Source organism: Sceloporus occidentalis, unplaced genomic scaffold, assembly GCF_023333645.1.
Source record: "Sceloporus occidentalis isolate IW3139 unplaced genomic scaffold, rSceOcc1.0.p SCAF_23, whole genome shotgun sequence".
NCBI lineage: Eukaryota > Metazoa > Chordata > Lepidosauria > Squamata > Phrynosomatidae > Sceloporus > Sceloporus occidentalis.
In genome coordinates this window covers 13,851,552-13,877,083 of record NW_028317003.1, presented here as the reverse complement: position 1 = coordinate 13,877,083, position 25,532 = coordinate 13,851,552, and the positions used below count along the sequence as shown (strand labels likewise).

Here is a 25,532-nt window from a genome sequence, read left to right as displayed (position 1 = left end):
AATTATTTTTCAAAGCATCCATGTGTCTGTGTGAGCCTCACCCAGTAACAATAAACATGGGTATCCTACGCTCACAAAACACTTTACAAGGTGCTGCATTTTGTTCTAAGTGATTGTCTCATACATTATGTTCATGATAGCCATGTAATAGAACAGAATGCCTGTGGCACTAGAACAATTACATTTTAATCTTAGACACACTTCATACCAATATGAGAATCCGGCGTCATTTCATGTCTAGCGTTCCTCAAGGACCCTTCACGGTGTTCGGTCAAACAGTAAACGCTGAGCTATATAATTACTACATACTGCATGGTATTGTCTTCTGCTCTATGAGGAAACTGGTAGTGAAAATACACGTATGGAGAATTGATCCAATTTCCATTAGGTCTTACACTACTTGTGATACAATAAGATATTGGTTATTAACATACAATAACTGTACGAAATACAGTATTTCAGAAAAGGGAGCACACAACCTAAAAAAGCATAGAAGGAATACACATCCAGATTCCTGGGCTGCTGCTAGAATAATAACCTATAAACACACAAAACAAAGGAAGAATTTGGTGCATGCACAGCGAATACTATTCAAACATCTAAGACATGAATACTGGGGACTCTGTCACACTATATGGCCATATCTTGCTTAGCCAGCCAGAAGTCTGGCGAGTCCTATCTAATTTTTCTAATGGCTATATTGCTTGCTAAGGAGCTAAAAATCAGTGGGACTGCACTTTGACCCAAAAGAGACTATCAAGCATTTTATAGTCCTAATGCCTGAGGAAGGGACCTAACAACTTGGTCTTGAAAGCTTGCAGTTAAACTCTCAGTTAGCCAATAAATGGTATCATTTTTTTTCCTGATACTCCTCTCTGGACATTAATGAGGCCATGAAGACATGGTTGGATGAGTTTGGTGTGGAAGAACTTTACTGGCTCGCACAGAACCTCAACCCCATCAAACACCTTTGGGATGAACTGGAATGGAGATTGCGAGCCTGGCCTTTTCATTCAACATCAGTGCCTGATCTCACAATTCCTCTACTGGATGAATGGGCTAAAATTCCCACAAACACGCCAAAATCTTGTGGAAAGCCTTTCCAGAAGAGTGGAAGCTGTTATAGCTGCAAAGGGGAGACCAACTACATATTAATGTCTATGTATTTAGAATGCGATGTCATAAAAGTCCCTGTTGGTGTAATGATCAGATGTCCCAATACTTTTGTCCATTTGGAGTATATATATTTAGTATTATTATTTTTTATTTATAAAGCCTCATCATATTCCACGGCGTAAGACATATATTCTGCTGAATAATAGTACTAGCTAGCTTATGGCTGACCTGTGTTCAAATTTGTCTTTTCTCAGAAAAGCTTAATCAGTAATAATTGGTGCCTGGGGCACAGGGAGATAAAGTGTCTTATTTCGGGTAAAACGGAGAGCAAACACGAAGCATTCCTTTTATAAGGGATAAGCTTTCCGCATTCACCTAGCCACTGCTGTTTCAACAGTACCTTTACAATACCAAAAGCGATCATTTGTTTGTCTTTTAGTTACAAAAGCATATGTGATGTCTTAAAACACATTAAGCAAGTGATACCGACTCATCTCATTCTGTACCAATACATTCAAATGTGTGTTAATGCTATTGTCTACTTAAATTCCCTTTGTTAAATGTTTTCAACGTCTCCTATTGTAACAGTGCTACAGAATCTGCTGGCACTGTATAAATAAATCTAATGCATCGTCATTATTTCCGGTTATTCACCAAAAAAGACATTCTGTACCAAAACCCTCTCACCTACATACATATATGTAACCACGTGAAATTTCTATTCCAAAACTGTCTACCTGCGTTCCCAAGAGACAAGGGTTTCAAACTGATGTTCTGCTTCATGCACGTTCAATTTACTTTAGTATTCCATCTCAACTACGATGTACAATTAACGGGGCTCTTGATGTAATGGAAGCCTGTGACATGTGAACACGGGTCTTTCTTCCTTTCTTTTTTTTTTTTTGCAACACCTATTAAAAGGACCAGAAACAAAAAAAGTATTTTGGGAGTAGAAGCTATTAAATATCAAAGCACCGTGTGATGTGTCCCAGCTTAACAGAGCCTAGGAAATCAGGGGCACTCTTGTGACCTTTGGGGTGAACAGTATGTCCGATGTACCCTGCAGGAGGTGGGCTGGGACCTGTTTCGCTAGAATTCACAAAGCCTTTTGTGTAACTCGAGAGGCTTACAGCTCCCAAATGACTCTTTCACCCTCTGCTGTGTTTATCATTTGATGTCCTCAGGGACGTGTCTTGATATCTATTCCCACTTTAAGAGACTAAATGTGTCTGCAAACATATTATATACAAATCAGAGACATGGGTAATGAGAAGTCTCGGCTTCAGTAACACAGTTTGCTCCTCATTAAATTCGAGTTGATCGCATCTCTTAGGAGTAACAGAATCACTTGGAAGTGGGATTAAGGAGAGGTGTCTGGCTGCGGATCCCAAGGGCAGGGCAGGCACAGGGATACATCTGTTACCAGAGGAAGGAAACACAAACGTATTTGTGATTTGTGGTTGAGGTGATATACTGAGGTTAAGCTTAAACAAAAGTTTGACTAATTTGTGCGACAGGATCACATAGTCTTAATGCAGTAATAAAGGAGTGCTGTATGCCATGGAGAAACAAAAACATAGCCCTTACCATCGAAACAAAGTTATTTATTCGTATCAAGCGGTACCAGCTGTGAACAAGCCATTCACCTGATGATGCAATGTCTCAAAACGTTTAAAGAAGGAAAATTGTACATTTAGCTCTCAAGGAACAAAAAGACTTAAAGGTATGCTGGTAGAGAATGTAATTTGTGTAAAATACCAAAGAAAGCCTAAAAAGCTGAACATAATACGTTTACAAAGCGTGTAGAAAGAGCTTTGTGTTCCATCAGGTCTTGGCTTTCACTTAAAATACAAAAGTTTATATTCATTAAACTAAGAAGCGCCAGGGAATTTTTCAGTTAGAATATGTCATACTTATGTATATTGTATATGTATATTGAGTAACCACAATCACCGCATAATATTTGGTTACATTTATATTAAAAGTTACACCGATGTTCCAATACATTTCTTTGTTGCGTAATATTTGATGGAAAGTCTTAATTTGCTCAGGAGGAATGTTATAGGAATAACAAATTCCCGCATGGGACATTGAGCTTCAGTGAACCAACTCTTCGTTTCTAAATGATTTATATTATTAAAAGAATATATAAACAGTTGTTTTTTTATCTTTGGAGCAGAAAGGTAAGGTTCTTCCCAGTCACAAGACCATACAACTTGACGAAGAGTAGACAGAGAGAAGCTGAAGGCAACTGTACCCTATGGTTCATCACAACGCTGTGTTGACCTTCACACTCTCTGTGTTTCATCATATTCCCAGTGCTGCGAAATCCTGTTCTCAATGTGTTACAGGTTACCACACAAAACAGATATAATAGAATTCATATCATGATCTTTTACAAGAGTTAATATCTACTGGACGTATGAGGGCTACATTGGCAGAGCCAAAGGACAGAGAAAGAAGGAATAGTTAATGCCTGCGGAGATGTTGATGGTTTATACCGTTTCATATTGTACTAATCCTACAGTGGCTTGCTCGGCAGAACAAGAACACTCAACAGACCGGTATGTAAAATAAAGACACTGAGACCCAAGGACCTCAGTGGTCAGGTCACTGGGCATGGCAAGGTCACATTTTATTACTGGATGCTGACATCACATCTGATGCAGTATGTCTGCTCCTTTAGGTTTAATTACAGCTTCTAGCTATTCTTTGATAATGTATGTTCCGAGGTCTGGCACATCACAATGTCAAATGGGTGCTGGGCTAAAACAAAGTTGTATTAACTATTTTATTAATGCCCAAGTGTTTCGGGAGAATGTGTGCGAGTTAACAAAGGGTTCTGGAGGAAGAGGGTGGAAAACGGAAACAAATGCTGAATATTTTTCCAGGATGTAGTGAGAACATTTAGGAAAGGCTGACAAAAGCTAAATGCAAAGGGTCACATGAAATGAGGTCCTACTGATGAAGTGATATAACAGATGGAGCCAAAAGGTTGCTTGTGGCATCATCTGGCTTTGTTACCACGTCACAGGCACCACATTGGCATCAGTAATCAGGACAGGCGTTCCACCCTGGAACACAACAAGTGCACCTAGACCAAAGGTCCTCCCCATGCATCATTGTTGTGTCATAAGTTCTTGAAGTCTTTTATAATGTCACACACCATATCTCTTCAAATCTTACTTTAGAATAGCTGTTAATTAAAACTAAAACACAATAAACTTAAGTGCACAAACATTCATAAACATTTATTTTGTCTCATTTTGCTCCAATAAATGTCCCTTATGTGCAGGCCTAGAGGCTGCTCTTGATAGTCATGGCACATTTTAAATGGATTTCCTTGCCCAAATACTACACTGAACTGATTATCTATGGCAATGCTAATAAAGTCTCTTCATTAGTCAGAGTGTCGAACTAGGTGATTAACAGCGAGCCATTCTATTATTTACAAGTATTTGCCTAGATTACAGAGCTAGAACACCTACAAACGGCTGATATGCAGCTGCCTAAACACATTTTTTATACAAACAAAACTGCTTTAGATAACAAAAAGCACAATATATAATCATTTTTAAACCTAATATTGTTAATAGAAATAGTGGGAAGTCCCCTTTAAAGAAACTAAAATATCGGAAACATTGAGATCGTTTTCCCAATGAGTCGTTACCATCAGATAATCTACTGAATGTGAAGAAAGTATATGGTGGCTGATTTAGCTGAAATCCCTCAGCCTGCAGTGATATGAGTCAGGGAAATAGTATCTGCCTGAGTAGTTCTAAATGGTCCAGTGATTATGTTATAAATGAGCCATAGCAGATCTTCCCAAAACCTTCAGATAAAGCAAAATGCAGTGAAATACATCACGCAACCCGTATCAATACAGAAGTAAGGAAACGTTCCCAAGCAACTCAACTGCTATCCAATGTACTTTTTTTCACCAGAGGAACATTAAGCAAATCTTTTTTTTTTCTTTCCCTGTTGATCTTGGGCCCCCAAAACAACTAGAATAAAAAGATTTATTTATTGAAACATTATTTTTCAATTTTTTGGTCCCAATAAATCCATCTTATCTCATGGACTAGTTTTACTTGATAAAGTCTATTCTAAGGCCAAACGATGTACGGCGGAATATTGTATATGTAACGTTTAGGTCTCTCTACATGTAAAATGCTGAAGGAATGATGGTAAACCAGCTCCTATCACACCTACTAAAACAAAGGTGTCCCCTCCTTGGCCATTTAGAATATTGGGACGCATTTCCCAGAAAAGAGGACGCTTGCCACTCACTCTACTACTACTTCAGACACACTCTGCCCCCACTCTCCCATGTCCACCACCCCCTGTAGATCAATTTAGGTCTCCCACTACTAATTGTACCGTGAACCCCGGTGTGACATCCGTGGAGGGCGAAGACTTGTATCAAAGGACCAGATCACTGTTGGCATAAGAGTGGGAAAGAGCCCCAGATTTGGGACAGTTGGGTGGTATGGATAATTGCTTAAACAAGCATAGGGTTTGTTGCTATATACAATTTGTATTCTAGTAGGTGGGGAAAAAAAGCGAAATCTGGTATTTGTGCGAAAAGCTGACTCATGCAATGACAGAACTTTATCTATGTAAATTATTAATTTTAGAACCTGGGAATTTGTTACCAGAAGTAATTTGCATAAAGAAACCCCAACCCGAAATACTAAAAGAAAAAAAAACTTTGATCACACTGGAACCTTGTGCAATTGATTAAAAAAAGGTCTGTGAATGTGCAGATAAATGCGGCACTGCTGGGGAAATCATTTATTTTAGTTATCTAAGGGCACTTGACAGTACACTGAAGGCAGCCACAAGGTTATAGCATGAGCAGAATGAGAATGACCCTTTCTTATGTAGTTGTGAGTGTATAAATACACAGGAAACTTTTATAAAACCAAGGACAGTAAGGTCAGTGCTGAGTATATTGGATATTTCCATTATAAAAACACAGACTCTGACAGTGGAAAAGAACCATTCGGTCATGGACCTTCTCTTTGATTCAGGCTATCCCTATGCCTATTCCATACATGCTTAAATCCCCTCACTGTGTTAACCTCTACCACGGGAAGGCTGATCCATTTATCTACCACCCCCACTGGGAAGTACAGCTTCCTTACATTACATCTAAAACATCCTTACATTTTATTTTGGGGCTTCTACTTATGATGTCATACAAGGATTGAGGTGAGATTACGTGCATCAAGAGAGGGTAGGGAGGCTAAAAATGTGATCACAAAACCAACATCAACACAATTCTGATGATTTATGGTTGAGTACCACAAATGTATCGAAAACAGCATTTTCAGTTACTCAGAGCTACAACTGGAAGGAGCTTGTGTTCCAGTTGGCCAGCGGAGAGTGTGATTTGTTCTCGTCCCAGTTTAGCCAAACGAGACTTCAGCTTTCAGAGAAGCTTTTTGGGACATTTTTTAGACTTTTTTTTTTAAGGAGAAATAATTGAGTGATGACATATGCTCTATAATCTCCCAAATTGCCATCATTCCCAGTCGGGAAGCTACTCGCTCATATCATCATACTACTAAACATAGGCTATTCAACAAAGCTAAATATAAAAATAGACTGCGAAACATAAACAAGGATGTCCCTGGAATCTTCGAGCTCAAAATAAGGAAGCTGACATCTTTCTTAACCAGAATGTAATTTTTGTATAAAAAATACAAAAACAGAAATACTCTAGCAACACCATGACAATAACATACGGGGAGGGATTAACCCTTAAATGTCTTCACTATCTAGTGGCACATTACAACATACATGTCAGGTCATAGATTTCCTTCTGAATATTAACCATTAATTGTTATGTTAGTTTTACCACTTTTTATCACAGATCTCAGCATCTCATACCCCTAATATTACAAGAAGCCAAATTGGGATACATGTGTTGTGGAGGCTAGATGGACAGGGGTGGCTCCAAGACTCAGGAAGGTGTGCATGGACCCAGGACAAACCACTCGCCCACGATAACCGAGTTCTGCTGTACAGCGCTGCCCGCTGGCCAGGTGGGAGCTGTAATTGAGGTCTGTGCTGAAACAGCATAGACCTTCACTCGCTTTACAGCTCCCTGGGATGGCGAGAGGGATTAGAGGATTTCCCCAACTGGTGCATGATCCCCACTGCCCCCAAAAGAAAGACAATGGAGCAGCCTCATAGGATAGAATCCTAAAATCCTGACTGTCCCGCAAAAACTGTGACGCTTAGTAGGTATGCCTTCCCTTTAATCCAAATATTGCTAAAACAATTATACTGATGGAGCAGCAAAAAAACACAAGCAATGACTACTTTGGATAAACTAATGTAATAAACGCTAAAAACTAAATTGGTGACAATCCCCCCCTTTAAACTATTCCCAGGGGAATGAGCGAAAGGGAAATAAAAAAGATACATTGTATCCAATTAAAATGCAGGAAAACAATGCGGCATTATTTGGGCAACCATTTCACTTTGTTGGAAACAAACTTTCCTGCTTTACAGACCAAGCATTCATAGCTGCTCCCATTGGCATATTTTATATCCATTCATGATTAATTCTAAAAATATGCTTTAATGCGAAAAACTGAGAAACAAAAACTGTCTGCGCAAAAAAATACAAGGAAATTCTTCAAAAATGAAAGCAGCTTCAGATTTCCAGCACCGCGCTTGATGGTTCCACGCCAACATTTCATTGCCGCCTCCAACAATGAATGAAAACAGCTTTTAATGCGGTAATCAGTCAAAGCTTGGCCAAAACTGTTATCTTACAAAAAACATGGCTCCCTACATGTTTTTGTAATAGGATAAGGTTTATACATCGGGAGACATGCGAGCCATTATCACGTAATTTCACATACTTTCATTTAAAATACCGGGATATCCGAATAAACATTAGGCTTTCACCGCTGCTCTTTATTATGTCTGCGTTTGTTCTTGATAGATAGAGCCTCGACATGAAAGATTAGCGGTTTAATCAGCAAAGTCAACTTTGTGACATTTGTTTGCTTAAACATAAGATGTGCGCTAACTGATGATAAACCCGCTTAATCACGCGGGCGATAAAGTGCTAAGAAAATACATTGCAAGAAAAATATCACTCGTGTTATTACTTTTATTTAATGTTTCATTTTTTTTACAGTTATGTTTTCCAGCTCTAGCGCCTACTAAGGGCACAGACGCTTCGCACGAATGTCCTTTGATTTCCCATGATCCCCAGTGAAGAGGGAATTGGTGATTACGCCTATCCAAAGCATCTACCACTTCTACTGGGAGGCTGTGCCACCTATCTGACATCATCTGACAAAAGCAAAAGCACCTTACATATCATTATAACAAAGAGACAATAACCAAGTTCAATTCCCATGACAATTTATAATTTTATTTCATATATACGTACCTGAGCCGGGAAAAAAATATTCCTAATGCTGATATTTACAAAGACCACCTAATATTCTCTATTAAGAAGATTGGATATTTTTTCTAATTGTCCCCTGGCTTCTGTTAATCAGCACAGAAATGGCCATCCATGTACATATCTACGTATACAAACGCTATACAAATAGAAATCAGCACAATCATTAACTGTTTTTGTTACAATTGTAACTATTTTGAGTCTATTTGCACCAAAAATAAATTTAAAAAAATTAAGAATCCATTATCTCTGGGTGGGGCAATTATCTGATATTAACCTTTCCGTACAGTGCAGATACTTTGTTGCCGGTAAGGAATACTTTTACCTATGTAATAATGCTTTAATCCGATATGTGGGTGGGGAAAGGGCCAAATGCATATGGGGGGATTTGGCAGAATCCCCTGACGCATTGGCAAAGGGGGCACCATGTAAATATTAAAGTGCATATACGCATATAAGTGCATATAATGACTGAAGTGTGCCTTTGCTATGACAGAAAAAGGGTCTATTTTAATTCTGCTATACCTTTTATTATTTACTGTAATTGGTCAATAAATTATATTCTTTTTACTACACAAAAACACATTTTAAAAATGACACTCCACGGCACTTGGTAAATGAACCACTCCCACAAAAACTCTGACAACTAAATAGCGAAAGGAAAATTACAAAACACACAAGACTTGGATGTAATTTTCCGCTTGTCAAGCATTTTAGCAGTTTTTATCAGAAAATTAGAATGTTCTTTGCACAGGACAGGGCTACGAGAATGCATTCTAGATAGGCAGAAGAAGTTGCTTAAGAAGATAATTACTGCATTTTCAGTTTGGTCAACAACAACAAAAATAACAGTTAACGTGCTCCTGGCACGGAATAAAACATCCACCTGCTTCCTGAGTAACGTGAAGATTGTGCATTTACTTGTCTAACAGAACAGATATGACTAGACAACAATATCACTTAATGTCTATCCAAAGAAGCACAATATCACTTATAATACTAATATCCACCCAATGAAGCACTCTAATGCCTAATATCCACCCAATAAAGCACTCTAATACCTAATATCCACCCAATGAAGCACTATATCACCTTATAATACCTAATATCCACCCAATTAAGGGCTATATCACCTTATAATACCTAATATCCACCCAATGAAGCACTATAATACATAATATCCACCCAATGAAGCACTATATCCCCTAACATCCAACCAATGAGATACTATATAACCTGATATCCACCCAATGAAGCACTGTATCACCCAATATAACACTATATCACCTGATATCCACCCAATGAAGCACTGTATCACCCAATATAACACTATATCACCTGATATCCACCCAATGAAGCACTATATCATCTGATATCAACCCAATGAAACACTATACCACTTAATATACACCCAATAAAACACTATACCACTTAATATTCACCCAATGAAGCACTATAATACCTAATATCAACCTAATGAGACACTATATAACATGATATCCACCCAATGAGGCACTATACCACCTGATATCCACCCCAAGAAACACTATATCACCTAATATCCACCCAATGAAGCATTATATAACCTGATATCTACCCATTGAAGCACTTTACGACACAGACTGTGAGGTTACTATAAAAGAGATGTTACAGAGTGCCGGATACATGATGAGAAAAATGAAAAGACTTACTTGCTGTTTCTTATCGAGTTGCTTTGTAGCCGATGGCAAGAAGTTGTTATCTCTGGCCAACTTCTGGACAAAATCAATGCGCCTTAATTCTTCGCGTCCGTGTAGTTTGCACATTACTCCGGCCTTGAGGGTTGGAGAGAGAGCAAATAAGTACTTAAATCCACAATCCCAGGACATGGCATTAATGTTACAGTCACTTTAAAAACATCATTTAGTCCACGCAGGTTAAAATAGATCCTTGAGAACTATCGTTGTGAATGTCCGCGTGATAGCTGAACGTTGTATCTTTTAAAACACCAGAAGACACGTCTAAGTCCCAAAGCACTGTGTGTGGGTACGATATGCTGACTTTTTGTTTGTTCCCCTCCACCTATTTCCTGTTACATAAGAGAATTGTACCAAGAGGTTAAAGACCCATGGGAAACTTGGTCAGGACATTGGAAGAAGTGGAGTAGGCTCGTCATTCCTAAAAATAACAAAGCAGCACCTCCTTTACACACTTGGCCCTGACGGAGAAACATCACTGTGTCCAAGGTATACTCTGAAGTGGTTCCATGAGCTAGAGCAACGTTCTTTCTTGCTGAAGGTCATGCAATCAAGTGAATGTTTTCAAAAATAATTTTTGAATTCTGAAAAATCATGTTGGCTGAGACTATAGACTCACACTGATCCATTCTTTATAATTTACATGAGAGATGGCCCTTATAGACACCCTCTATGGGTATAAACTCCTTACAGTGATTGTGATCTAGTAAATAATCCCCACTGGCACAGAAACTATTGTAATATCTAACTTCAAGCACAGAATCAATAGCACAGCATAAATTATATAAGGGAAAAGAAACAGAGATCAGATTTCTTACAATCGCAAAGAAAAATATCATAAATGGTGTTTTGTATACCATATCACCGCCTCTCTGCCTTCTACAGACAGTATACCCCATTTTTAACTTAGATCTATTAAAATTTGAGTTTTAGATCCATTTTTTTCCATGTCCCCCTTTTGGCTTAACATCTAGGACTATGATATTGTAAATATATAGATATTAACAATTTCACTCTACCGATCAAACCTTAAAGGGACACTCCAGCGATCACATACACTTTAATGCATAGCCGAGTGGTCCCTTTAAATGTTCATGGCGCCCCATCTTGGAAACACATGGAGGGATTCTGCAAAATTCCCCCATATGCATTTGGCCCCCAGCTATTTTCCGTGCAGGAGATGCGTTCGGTCAATCACATCTTCTGCCTTGTGATAAAATTACCGTATCAGTGGCTGAAGGACTGGACCATAGAGGATGGATTGTGCTGCAGCTCTGCAGCTGAAGCTTCTCCTAAAGGTAAGTTGTGTGTATTATCTTGTTTAGTTTTGGTAAATGCATATTAAAGTACTTGAAAGGTAATTTAATTTAACAAAGCTGAATATTTATGAATCTTAAAACATCTCTAGGTAACTGTAAAATTTGTTAAAACAAACATAGCGCCAAAATAAATTTAAAAAATGCTGTGAAATTGAGCAGGATATGCTGTCTACGTACAAAAAAAAGGAAGCAATCCCAACCAGGAAAGGGCTGTTTAGACAAACAATGTATGGTGGGAAACATTTTACCCTCAATTACATCATAGAGTAGGCTAAAGGACAGGAACAAAAAAAATTTTTATACGAACATAACGGTTTACCACTTCCCATTTATAAATCTAGCGGTTGTGCTCTATATAATAAATATGTTGGATTTCCCTGTTTTAATTGCTTATAGCAATTTCTTATGAAAGCAATGGAGGAAAAAAACAAAGATTCCAATATGAATGTTTTTAACAGATTCAGCAATATTAAAGGATAATTTGTATGAATAAAAAATTTTATGCTTGAAGCCTGGAGTTGTATTCTGTAATATTATATGTATCATTGTTTTTAGGTGATAGTTCTACTTAAATCCCCTTAATTTTCATTTCCTTTTCCCTAGCGACTCATCTCATATTTTTTATTTTCAGTAAACAAAAATTGGGGAATGGCAATTCTGATTTCTCCTAGAACAGTTAGTATTCTACTTTACTGTGTAAATCATTTTTAGGTTCATTAGCTTAACTATTTACCCCTGCCACAAACAAACGAACAACATAGCGACCTCTTGAAATAATGAATATTCACCAACCCAGCAGCAGTTACTTTCTGTATGTTCAACATCAATATTTTCTGTAGGTCCCAGTCCCTCAATTCTATACCTTTTGAATTATAAGAAGTGCTGCTTAAATTGTAGGTGCTGTATAAATAATAAGAGGTCTGAGTAAGGTAGGCCATTTGTATGTAAGTTTGCCTTTTCTGATTGGAGTCTGCTTATTAAAATGCCAACAGTTTTTGATAGCTGGAATACCCCAAATACACTGAAAGCACTTACTATAGTCAACTTATAACCTTCTATAAACTGCCACGGAGTATGGTGTATCTATTAGAATTGAACAGCCTCAGCTTAACCACCCAGCTGAAATATAGTATAAAGTATAATATATTCAAATAGTAAAGTACTAAACATTCTGAAGAAAGGGGCCGGTCTTGAAAATGGATTACAGTTCTGTAATATAACACATAATAATAATAATAATAATAAAAGCAATGAATGTGTCACTAGCATAATATTACTCCATATGATATTCCATACGATATTCCATCATGCATTGCTTTCTCCATGTAAATCACAACTCATCCTGGGATTTTTCAGAACAATATCGGAGCTTGGCTATGAGTTGATTGTCATTGCTATATTTTAGGTTTGATAAGCGTGGGGTGATTACTGATTTCTGTTACTGGATGTCTTTTCTGGTGTTTTCCAGACAATCAATAGTTACCCAATGGTACCAATAAATCAGACACTGACAAGAATCCTTAGCAGACACGCATAATGGTAATATGCATATTTATCAAATTAGAGCAAAGAGGTCGATACAAAGGTGACATAAATGTCATATGATTAAATGACTTATTTTACATTTTTAAAATAAAATAAACATACATATTAGGGTGCGTAACACAATGCATTGCTTGTATTTAAGGTATTTTTTTGCTGGAGATCCTAAAAAACGAAAACCTTTCATGTTTCGATTTACTAATTTTCAAGAGCACTTAAATGTCTTACCAAAGTGCTAACATACATGTGGCTATGTATATGGTTTTTGTTTCAAGAAAAAAATTGTATTTATTAAAAATCATCATCTCAATAAGTGACAAGTAACGAGGTAAGCAACAAGGAAGACCACTGTGGGGCATAGAAGCACATTATACAAAAACCCACTGAGGACCTCACATCTCCCTCTCATGTTGTTACATCAATGATAGAGAAAGAGCTGGGTAAGAGCTAGAGCAGAGTAGAGCGGGGCTTGATACCAACACATGCACGGGCGTAGGAACCGGGGGGGCGGATCCCCTCCAGGAAATCATGTAGGGGGGACCGATAATAGAGAAACCCCCCCAGGGCTGTAAGTGGTGCACAGCTGCCCGATCAGCAGCTGCAGCGTGCAGGACTGGTTGAGGAGATCAGTGTGCTCTCTGTCACTGAGCGCCGGGCGATGGGATATGACGTTTATATCCCAGCCCCGGCGCTCAGCATAAACAGCTGTGCACAGCCGCACTGCACTGAGAGTGAGCGGCAAACCAGAAGGAGAGGATGAAGAGAAAGCAGAAAGGAAGAAGAGAAAGGTAAGAGATGTGAAGAACGAGGGGGGAGGGTTTGAAATGGAAAACGAGGGGGGGGGTGTTTGAAGTGGAAAACGGGGGGGGGTTGAAGTGGAAAACGAGGCGGGGGTTGAAGTGGAAAACAAGGGGGGGTCTGATGTGCAAAACGAGGGGGGTCTGATGTGCAAAACGAGGGGGGGTCTGATGTGCAAAACTAGGGGGGGTCTGATGTGCAAAACTAGGGGGGGTCTGATGTGCAAAACGAAGGGGGGGTCTGATGTGCAAAATGAGGGGGGGTCTGATGTGCAAAACGAGAGGGGGTCTGATGTGCAAAACGAGGGGGGGTCTGATGTGCAAAACTAGGGGGGGTCTGATGTGCAAAACGAGGGGGGGTCTGATGTGCAAAACGAAGGGGGGGTCTGATGTGCAAAACGAAGGGGGGGTCTGATGTGCAAAACGAGGGGGGGTCTGATGTGCAAAACGAAGGGGGGGTCTGATGTGCAAAACGAAGGGGGTGTCTGATGTGCAAAACGAGGGGGGTGTCTGATGTGCAAAACGAAGGGGGGGGTCTGATGGTAGATATGTGTGTGTGCATATACAAATGGTGAGGCATGTATATGGGCAATGTTTATGAATGTGTATGGGCACTTGGGCAGGCATATGTGTGTGTATAAGGCAGATGTGTATATGTGCGTGTATGGGCACGCGCATATAAGGGCAGTGGATGTGCATACGTGTGTATGGGCAGTGTATATGTGTACGTCTGTATGGGCTGTGTATATGTGTACGTCTGTATGGGATGTGTATATGTGTACGTCTGTATGGGCTGTGTATATGTGTGCGTCTGTATGGGCAGTGTATATGTGTGTATATAAGGAGTGTATTTGTCTTATAGTGTATACGTCTGTGTAAGTATGTGCAAGGGCAGTGTATATTTATGGGGAGGCATGTGTGTGTGAGCAGTTTATGTATGTTTGGGCAGGCGTGTATAAGGGTAGTGCATATGTGTGAATACTGGCAAGTGTGTATGTGCAGGGAATTGCAGCGTATATATGTGTTTTTGTGGGCAGGCATGCGTAAGAGCAGTGCATATGTGTGTGTATGAGCAGGCATGTCGTACTTAAAGGAAAGAGAATGATTCTCTGTAACACATGTTTAACTCAGGGGCACCTAGGGTTAAATCCAGGCCTATTTCTGGTTAAAATGAGTGTGTGTGTCACTGTATGTAGCATTTGGACACAAGAGAATATTGCGGGGTGCTACTTGGTCTAGGGCATCACTAATACAAAGCGCCACGTGTTAAATCTAGGGGTAGGCAGAGTAAGTGAAGGATGTGTTTGAATGTGTGTCTGGGTGTGATAGCGTATGTTTGTGGGTATGTTATTGTGCACATCTGTTTTTATGGGTATGTTAGTATGTTTCCAGGTGTGTTATAGTGGGCATGTGTCTAGGTATATTAGGGTGGGATTGTTTTGGGGTGTATTATTGTGTGTGTGTGTGTGTGTGTGTGTTTGTTAGTGTGTGCATGTGTATGTATGTTATTCAAGTGTTTAAGTGTGTGGATATGTCCCTGTGTGCATGACGTGTTAGGAGTCTTAGATGGTTCCTTCAATACATCATAGTAGTCTCTGTGGCCGTGTCCAGTGCGGTCCATCTGTGGTTGTAAGATTTTTCTGTTTCTGTGGGAATTTTCTCCCATTCATCTAGTAGAACGTTTTATGAGCTGAAGGTGATATACCAAGACATTTTGGACAACACTATGCTTCTAACTTTGTGCCCCAGTGTACAAAACAAGGTCCATAAAGGCACGGTTGCTAAAATTCCCCACAGAAACTCTCCAAAATCTTGTGGAAATCATTCCCAGAAGAGTGGAAGCCGTTATAGCTGCAAAGGGGGACCAACTACATATTAATGTCTATGTATTTATAATGCAATGTCATAAAAGTCCCTGTTGGTGAAATGGTCAGGTATACCCTACCAGTAAAAATGCTATCCCCCCAGATTATTAGGGGCTCCTACGCCCATGAACACATGGATCAGCATAGTTTATAAGGTGGGGAAGAACACAAGCTATAACAAAGCTATAGGTGAGACAGCTAAGACACATACACTTCATTTGGTTCTTGGCGGTTTGGGCTCAGCTCAGGGTTTGTCATGGTTCATGCTAGAGTTGGCTTGCTCATCTCTAATAAGAGATGGGAATGTCTTCAGGACCTCCTGTACACAGACAAAGTCTGTCACAGTTATCTAGAACTCCCCCGTTGTATATCAGAGCATAATATGTTATGACCAGGGGTGAGCTGGCCTGGAGAGCAACTGTCCCTCTAGGCTGACCAAGCATGGCCCATAACACTGGGGTGGCCTGCTGTGCCAGGTGGATGGTCAGCAGGGTCACATGGCATGATGTTAGGAGAGCCAACAGTAGAAGAGTGTGTGAGTGTGTCATATGTTCTTGAGAAATATCAATAGAAGCTGCTCCTGTATACATCAACAAACCTTCAAAAAACTACATCTGAAAGTGTACAAACCTTCCTGGAGAATTTGAGAATATAGGAAGTCAGTACAAACAATATACCTTTTATATCACTTCCTGAGCACATTATAAAAAATACGAAGATGGACACCATTTGTGCTTTTACCTCTGTCTCCACTGGTGAATGTTCCGCATTCACTGGAATTGACTGCTGGGGGCAGTTAAAGTCTTCTTCATCTGAAACTGAAAATAAAAAAAATGGAATTATAACATGTTTTGAGCAACAGACAAACCTGCTTCATTTGTTAATTGTATTGTTATTGTTAGTATCACTTTATATTGTTTTAAAATGAGAAATGTCTATTCAAAGCACATAAAAAGAACCCATCATAATATCTGTTTTAATTTAGTGATAGTCTTGCCTGTATCTGCTCATCTGATAAATAAAACACTTATGCCACTATAGACATGTTGAAATGAAAACTAAGAAACAGAGTCTGCTACTTTTTGATTCCTTATCCATGATTACATGGGCCATTTGTACACGACTGCTGTTTTAGACGGAGCCTTAAATGACAGCACAGAATATGACTGGCTGAGAGTTAATCCCATGTTCATACAGCAGATGGAAATGTCTTTCCTCCAAGTCAGCCTACAGCAAATCAAAGGAGACAGTACACAAGACAGTGTATCTCATTATGGAATTATTATTTTTATTATTATTATTATTATTGATGATTGATTTATATAGCTCCATTATGTTATGTGGGTCGTACAATTAGTAAACAGGACATAAAAAGTAGTGCATAACACAACAGTTTGGGCTTAGAAAAAGGAGAGGCCCTGCTCTGAGTTTACAATCTAGAAGGATTAGACTGTATTGAATATTAGAGTCGTTTTCATTGGGTAGAAGATGGACATTTGACCACCATTCTCACTCCCTGCGTAATACCCACCAAAATAAGACTGTCTGGGGATAGCGCTGACATCTCGCATCTCCCCATAAGAGAACCTAGCTTGGGAAATTATTATTTAAAAGCCAAAGTCTCAAAAGTAGAGTTCAAGGAAAAAAGTAAAGAGCAAAGAGTTCAGATACAAGAATATTCAGTAATCCAGTGTTCTGGGAAGCCTCCCTGTAACACAACATAGACGTAAGCCTTTGGAGAGAAGCCAAATGAAAGCTGCCAACATAAACTGTGTGCTAGTGTTTTATCATATCCCAAGCTTGGGAGAAAACAACTCAACATCTATCTTACTTTAGCCACAGTGGGTTTCTCATGATATATACAATATACGCAAAGGGAGCAAGATATAAATGATGCGTTACACATTTACGTATATACATGTTTTTTCTTACCCATTAAAGACAAGGATATGACAAAAAATAACTATAAAGAAAAATGTAGAGAGGACATTTACGTAGGAAAAATTACTTAATCATACTTGATACAATGCTAGAATGGCAGTTCCAATAACACATAAGTGTATTGAAACCACGCTGCTGTGGAAATGCTAAATATCTGCAGCCCCGATATGTAGGATTCAGATACAGAAGATCCAACCTGCAAAGAACATAGCAAGGTCATCTCAATTCTTCATGTGCAGAAAAGGAACATTTGCGTGCCCTCTAAATATTTGGCCACAGAAACAATGCTGCTGCAGGGAAATGTGTCAGCGGGACGGTGCGTGTTTAATAAATAAGAATTGAACGAGGAACAATTACATTGGGAACTTCTTCCAGGAATTAAATGTAAAAAAAAATGTGAGATTGGAAAAATGGCAAATAAAATTAAATTGCTTTCATCGGTTCGGCCCTTTTTGGAAATATACTTGAATGTTCCCATTTCTTTTACAGATCCAGCACCGAAATTCCAACTTCTTCCAAAACATTTGTTCATTTTATGTTGACTGGAAAGTTGGCACCACTATGTGTAATGGCACCAGCCGGATCACTCAGACAGGTTTTGTGTGGGTGAGGAACCCATCCCCGTTCCCCGACAGACTTCAGCCCAGCCTGGAAGCAGAAACTTGAAGCTGGGATCTTGTGCCGCGGGAATGAAGTGTCTAGGAATGGGGCCTCAAACTGGCACCTTGCCCAGCACCCCATGGAGTGTTAATTCAGCTCTGCAAAAGTAGCAAAAACTTCACCTCCTCTCTGCATCCTTCAGGCACCAACAAGGGGGGGCTGGCAGCACACGGATGAGGGGGAAACCCAGCCAGGTGGTCCATTAACACAGACGACCAGAACATGCTTGAGATACAATACATCATCAAAAAGGGGCTGCATTAAATAGTGGTCCCATAATAGGAACATGATATAGAGATGGCGTAGATGCAACCTAAACTTTGTGTTGAATTAAAAGTAAAAGACACTTGTGGTCTACAATGCTCAAATGAGGGCCATCCAGAGGCCAACAGCACCCATGCTTTTTGGTGAGAGCCCCACCCTAAATTTTCAATAGCAGGGCTATCACAGAGTATGCATAATATTGATATGAAATCCTGCAACAGATTTGCTGGGATAATGGAGACACTTGTATAAAACCCGAATAGAAACCAAGCACTGCTCTCTCAGACAAAGTAAAAATTAAAGGACATGTAAAAAAGAACAGATTGTCACTACGATACATAAACAATTCCACTGATCCGCTAACAATAGTTACAGGACAAAAAAATTAACCATCCAGAAGCTGTATTATTAGCAGTTTACAGATTAATACTATACCACTCAAATCGCAAGGAAGCTACTGGGTAACATGTAAGCGTTGGTTCCAAAAATACCTTGAACCTTTTATAGCGGCTGATGCAGGGGCCAGAGCACTTAATCCCCAAGGAGCAAATATGTGATACAACAGCCATGATTATGCGCATAATAAACCAACACGGTATGTTGTGGCATGTTTTAGGTGTGTGTGTCACAAATAATTCAACACCAAACGCAGATTGAGATATAGATTTTGCTTTTTTTTGTCATTATGTGCTATCTTGTGTAGAGAAAGGATGAGAAAGGATTTATATGTTTTTTTTCTCACCACTAAGTAAATAATTCAAGTAGAGCGAGTAGAAATAAAAGAGGCAGGCAAGCTGTGTCCATTATAACAATCACACAGATGACCAAGTCAGGAGCACTTACGGAGTACTCCTTCTGGGCATGTCACCTGCAGGCATCTAGATTATTTCCTCCAACTCCAGCCGTCCAGAGTCAATTACCAGAGACAAATGGATCCCTCGTAATTGAATCCAGGTTCTCCTCCAAAAAACCATTAGGATTTTTTGAGATGAAATCCAGTTATATCTCAGGTAATTGGATCAAGCTCTAACTGGGTTTCATCTATGCTACATGTGTAGTTCACTCTTGTGTAAGGCTAATAGCTAAAGCAATACTGTGATACGTGATCTTCCCAAAATAACAAGTTCATTGTGTTGTCTTGATAAAGTTAATATAATGTCACCAGCAAGAAGCAGAATGATAGAATTAGCCAATACCACAAAGTAGTACCAGAGATGTTTTTTACCTAGGCCAGACCCAAGACACCACCCTCAGCCACCCACTCTAAATTCGCCGTCCTCTATCGGGACACTGTGTCTTAAAGGCACACAGGCCTTTGAACGGAGTCTATTGAGGACAATGCTGCAGTCCTCCCTAGTGCAAATGAGCCAGTTGGGGAGATCCGAGATCTTCTTGTAACAACCCATTAAGCAGCAGAACACCAGGGGGCCCAATGACCCAAGAGGGCGATCTGCCGCTCTAGACCAGGTCTAGTCGGCCTAGGCCAAAATACATTGCTGAATAGTACATAAGACTCAATATAATTAATAAGCAGAGGAGCCACAAGACTATAAGCCTGTGGGCAAGCCAAAGACACTTGGCAGAGAATATGTTTTAGTCGTATCAAGTACACATTCACCAAATAATGCACAGAACTCCAATGAAAGGAGCACAGAAAAGATCAAGTCATTGTGTAATCTATCTGAGCAAAGCATATAAAAAAGAAAGCACATCAAAAACCCCAGTGACTTTTCACACACCTAACTCTTGTCTTGACCATCGTGGTTAGCCCTACCATATAGGCGACTGCCTAGCATGCTCAGCTGGTGGGAAGCATCTGAAGACATAGTGGTCTATTCACTAAAGGCTGAGATGTAAGGAGAATTGGGATTTAAACTCCCTCACTTCACTAAGGAAACTTAGGAGGAATCTTACTGATTTAGCTATGTATTATACAGGGCCAGCCAAGACGCTTATTGACCTTTCATAATATATTGTGAAGGCAAGGAATGGAAAACACAAGTCTTATGCAAACTATTTGGCAACTCTTCCTTGGGTGAATAGTTTGTCTCACCTATGTAAGAAAGTGCCTGATGGAGGTGTCACCAGAGGCTAGGGCTGGCCTAGGAGATCATGACTACCTTGTGACACGCAAGCTGCTGTACAGGACTGTAGACAATGTATATTGGGAACCGTACTAAACTAAGGCTGAATCCGAAAGATTGGCTATCATTGTGAAAACGTGATGGCATGTTTATAGGTGAAATATAGAACATTTCCAAATGTGATATCGCATCTGTGTTTTACGCAAAGGGTATTAGGAGCAGCATTTTGATGTTGAAATATATCCTTGTTCAAAGACACCTAGGCAGGGTACTTGGAGACAACACAGAGTTGACTTCTTACTTCAGTATGACACACAGGATATTATGTGCGAATAAAGAGGGAGATTGACATTTCATGGCCACGTAAATTTGTGATAAAAGTAGCTGATTCTGTAAATGCTCTGTGATTTCTAGACTAGCATCTCTTCCTTTCTGGTCCACAGGGACACTTCAGACCCATGTGCCTCCCAAAACCTTACTATAATTAGTTTAATATATCTTTTCCTTTTATACACATCAGGTTCCTTTACGAAAGAACAAGTTGCTTGCCAGATGTCTCATGATAGATATGGCTCCTTCCCAATAAAAACCATCTTTACATCCTGATTTCTACAAGGAAGAACGACTATTCTCATTCTGAGAACCCTTTTCATGATACCAAAGACCCACTTAATTTTAGTGTGCCAACTGCATGGATGGTTCATGGTCCTAAAATAGTCACAAGGAGCGAATGCATTATTAGAGTAGGAATCATTGCTCCAGACCCCATGTAAGTAAATGAGCAGCATTTCTCATAGACACAAGACACAACCGGGCGTTCTTGCTCCAAAACCTGCTTCTCTGTTTTGTAGCTTAGAGATAAATGGGGTTTGTTAAATAACAATGTCCGTAATACATTGCTGTGTTGAAGGGTTTAATGCACTGTAATGCCCTCTGTACAGTTTGGCGGTGATTACATAAATTAACTGATAGCTCAGTAGAAACAGTACAATATGTAATAAGTAAAGCCTATCAATCATTCTAACACAGCCCTTATTATTATGCACCCACTGGGCTTAATTCTCATCCCAATGTAAGCTCAGCCTTTTCTCATTAATTCTGCAGTGGTCTTGTAGCCCATGGGAAAAGCTTCCCTCAGTGGCAGCTCATAGGCATAGTTTGCTAAATAAATCACTTAAGTGACAAAAGGGAGACTAATGGTTTCTATAAATATTCAGCACTGTGAGAGGTTGAGAACAATTACACATGAACACCAAAGAAATGCAATGTTGCAGAAATGCAAAATTTGTATAATGAGTGTCGCTACGTAGCATTATACTGCACACACACGTGTCTGATCTTTTATCTATATAGACACTGTTTTTACATATATACATTATCTTTTTAAAAAAAGTCCTGATTTTGTCAAAATAATCACTTTTTTGTTCATTTTGTATATACACACACACATTCACGCTATATGACCAAAAAGTAATTATTGAATTTAGGTGTTTCAGCCACATCCACTGATAACAGGTGTATAAAATCTACATAGACAAACACTTACAGTAGAATGGGTGGCACTGAAGAGCTCGATGACTTTAGACATGGCACTGTCATAGGATGCCACCATTGCCACAAGTCATTTTGAGAAATGTCTGTCCTGCTAGATCCTCCCTGGTACACTGTAAGCGGTGTAAGTGGAAGAATCTAGGAGTAACAACAGCTCAGCCACGAAGAGGTAGCTCACAGTCACAGAGCGAAGCCGCAGATTGCCGAAGTGCGTAGCGTGTAAACCTGTGTGTACTGTCATTTCTAGTAATCTATATCACTCGCTCCAGAGTTCCAAACTGCCTCTGGGAGCAACATCAGCACAAGCTCTGTGCGTCAGGAGCTTTACGGAACGGATTTCTATAGTGAAGGAGCGGTACACCAGCCGAAGGTCACTATGCACAATGCCAAGTGTCAGCTGGAGTGGTGTAAAGCTCATCACCACGTCTTCTCTGGAGTTATGAATCACATTTCACTAAATAGAAGTCTGACAAACCAATCTGGGGTTGGCGGATGCCGAGACAAAATGCTATCTACTAAAATGCATAGTGCCTACTGTAACATTTGGTGGAGGAGGTATAATTGGGGCTGTTTTTCAGGGTTGGGGCCCTTTTGTTCTAATGAAGGGTAATATTAACACTACAGCACACAAAGACATTTAGATAATTTTACATCTTAGATAATTTTACGCTTTAGATAATTGTATGCTTCCAACTTTGGGGAAAGCCCTTTCCTATTCCAGCATGACTGTGCCCCTGTTCATAGAGCAAGGTCCACAAAGACATGGTTAATGCTCATGGTTTTGGAATGGGATGTCCAACATGCTTATATGTTGTGGTGTCCGCATAGTTTGGTCATAATGCGTAGAAAGAGAAGGCATGCACATGCATACATTAACATTTAGCTGAAGATTATATTTTTACCATATCTCCACTCCATTAATACCACTAACTTTACTTTGACCTTACATGTACCAATAATAATCAATACACATGGATCAATTTCATCATACGGAATTAGCAGCGCTTACTAACACAACTAAAACATGACCACAATCCTGCCGGTTAATTTAGCTTGTTGGACCAAAGATATCGTGAAAAAAGGAAGCAGGGCCCAAGATAGATACACAGAAACTCTTCCTTTCATTCAGAAAGGATTTGAGAGAACGTGTAGATAAGGAGAGAACATAAAGACTTGAAGAATGGTTACGGTGGGCAAATCTACACGCAATTTTCCCATATCGACACTGTTATTGTATGATATAATGACAATGATAGATCATGTCACCGGATTTCAGACGTGTCGGGGGAGGTAATTCGTCCTGAAGTCATTCTACATTTACACGGGTGCCAAAAGGGTTCAAATAATTTATAATACCGTCCCGTTGTTTCCAATACAGACAGAATGCAGATGACAGGTAAAAGCAAGACGCATGCTGTGTAAAGTGACATTGATTTTGCCATCTTGTGCAGCACTCCGCTGCGGAACAATTTTTCAGCAGTGACTAATGTTTCCTTCCCGCATTGCTGTGACTACAGAAGAGACAATGGTCTACAATGTCTGTATGCACGTAAGCCAAATTTCCACAAAAAAAAAGCCCAAATAAGGTGTATTGAAATGAGCATTGTCATAAACTAACTAAATTGCTTGCCTAAAATTAACATAGGTATATATATATATATTTGCATAGCGGCCATTGATACTTAATAAGTAATGTAAACTGAAAGATTAACTGGACAGATGTTGGACGATGGGGTTGAGGTCAGGGCTCTGTGTGGGCCAGTCATGTTTGTCCACACCAAACCCATCCAATCCAACCATGGACCGCGAACTAAGGCAAAGTCACGCTGGAACTTCACAGTTGGAACAATACAGTCAGGCAGGCAATGTCCTCCTGGCATCCGCCAAACCCAGAACCATCAGACTGCCAAACAGAGAAGATTTGTCACTCCACAGAACTTTCTCTGCTCCAGAGTCCAGTGGCGGAGTGCTTTCTACCACTCGATCCTACGCTTGGCATTGTACTTGGTGATGTGAGGCTTGCATGCAGCTGCTTGGCCATGGACACCCATTCCATGAAGCTCCCGTCGCGCAATTTTTGTACTGATATTAATGCCAAATGAAGCTTGGAACTCTTCAGCAATGGAATCAGCAGTACACCTCAGCACTCAGTGACTCCGTTCTGTGACTTTATGCGGTCTTCTGCTTCGTGGGTAAGTAGCTGCTGTTCCAAAGACGCTTTCCAAAATTACCACAGTTGACCGTGGAATATCTGACCTCTGCTACAAGAAAGGGGCTGGGTGCACCTAGTGGGCCCTGAACCGGGCTCACACATCACCCAGCACAACTATTCCTGAACTGCGTCAAGAAAGCAGCAAGTGGGGACACCTTGCCACCAAGGACCCCGGGACAACCACCCCTTTTGCCCATTGTTGTGGCTGCTAGCTCTACCCCATGACATGTCTCAACTGTTCTATAACATTCATATCCTGGTGTTTCCCACAGGTGAACACATTTTCCCTTTTGTTGTTTTTTTTCTGTTTAATAATTCATTTCATAAAATATTCTTGGTTACAGATGATTATTTGTGTAAAAAGCTCCTTGTCTCAAGTCATCAATATGTGAGTCAAGGTACTTCCGTAATAAAGAAATTGAGTTTAATGCAGAAAGCTCTCCATGATACAGGAAACAGAAGCACAAAAAAAGTGTCTAATAGTAATACAGCAGCTAGAACAATAGCATTTTATATGCATTAACTGCTTTTTAAGCGTTTAGCCATTTACATTTAGTTGCATAGTCGGGATTACTGACTATAATGCAGCTTTTACAGAAGCCTACACTAATTATATATATATATATATATATATATATAATATGTAAAATATGTGTTAAATTTTAAACCAGATTATTGTTCAGCAAATGGGAACAGCTTCCACTTAAATAATTAAAGGTGGCGGACTTGTCTGTGTTATATAAGAGTTATTATCTTCATTACATTTCTGACAAAGCAGAAGCCACAATGGTGTATTTCCACAAGGACCAATTCCACAGAATAATGTTCACAGACAAATCCATTCACTCTAATAATACGCCAGTGTGCTCCATAAAAGTTCCATTCTTTCGGTGTTGTTCTAAGATGTTCCTCATATTGTGTCACTGGGATGAATATAAATGAAGCCAAAGAAGTACACGGTTTCCCTTTCAATTCTACTCCCTTTTCAATAACAAAGGGAGACAAAAGAGCAC

General features: G+C 39.7%; 1 protein-coding gene across 1 annotated transcript in view; it reads right to left on the bottom strand.

Annotated features, from left to right (window-relative positions):
- LOC149300846 (rap guanine nucleotide exchange factor 5-like) overlaps positions 1 to 25,532 on the bottom strand; it is a 65,520-nt gene that overhangs the window by 38,170 nt on the left and 1,818 nt on the right. Inside the window, exons 2-3 of the mRNA XM_089484883.1 lie at positions 16,549 to 16,625; positions 10,240 to 10,362 (exon numbers count right to left, since the gene is read on the bottom strand). Of these exons, the coding sequence (XP_089341009.1) occupies positions 10,240 to 10,362; positions 16,549 to 16,625 (200 nt within the window). The remainder of the gene's footprint in view (positions 1 to 10,239; positions 10,363 to 16,548; positions 16,626 to 25,532) is intronic.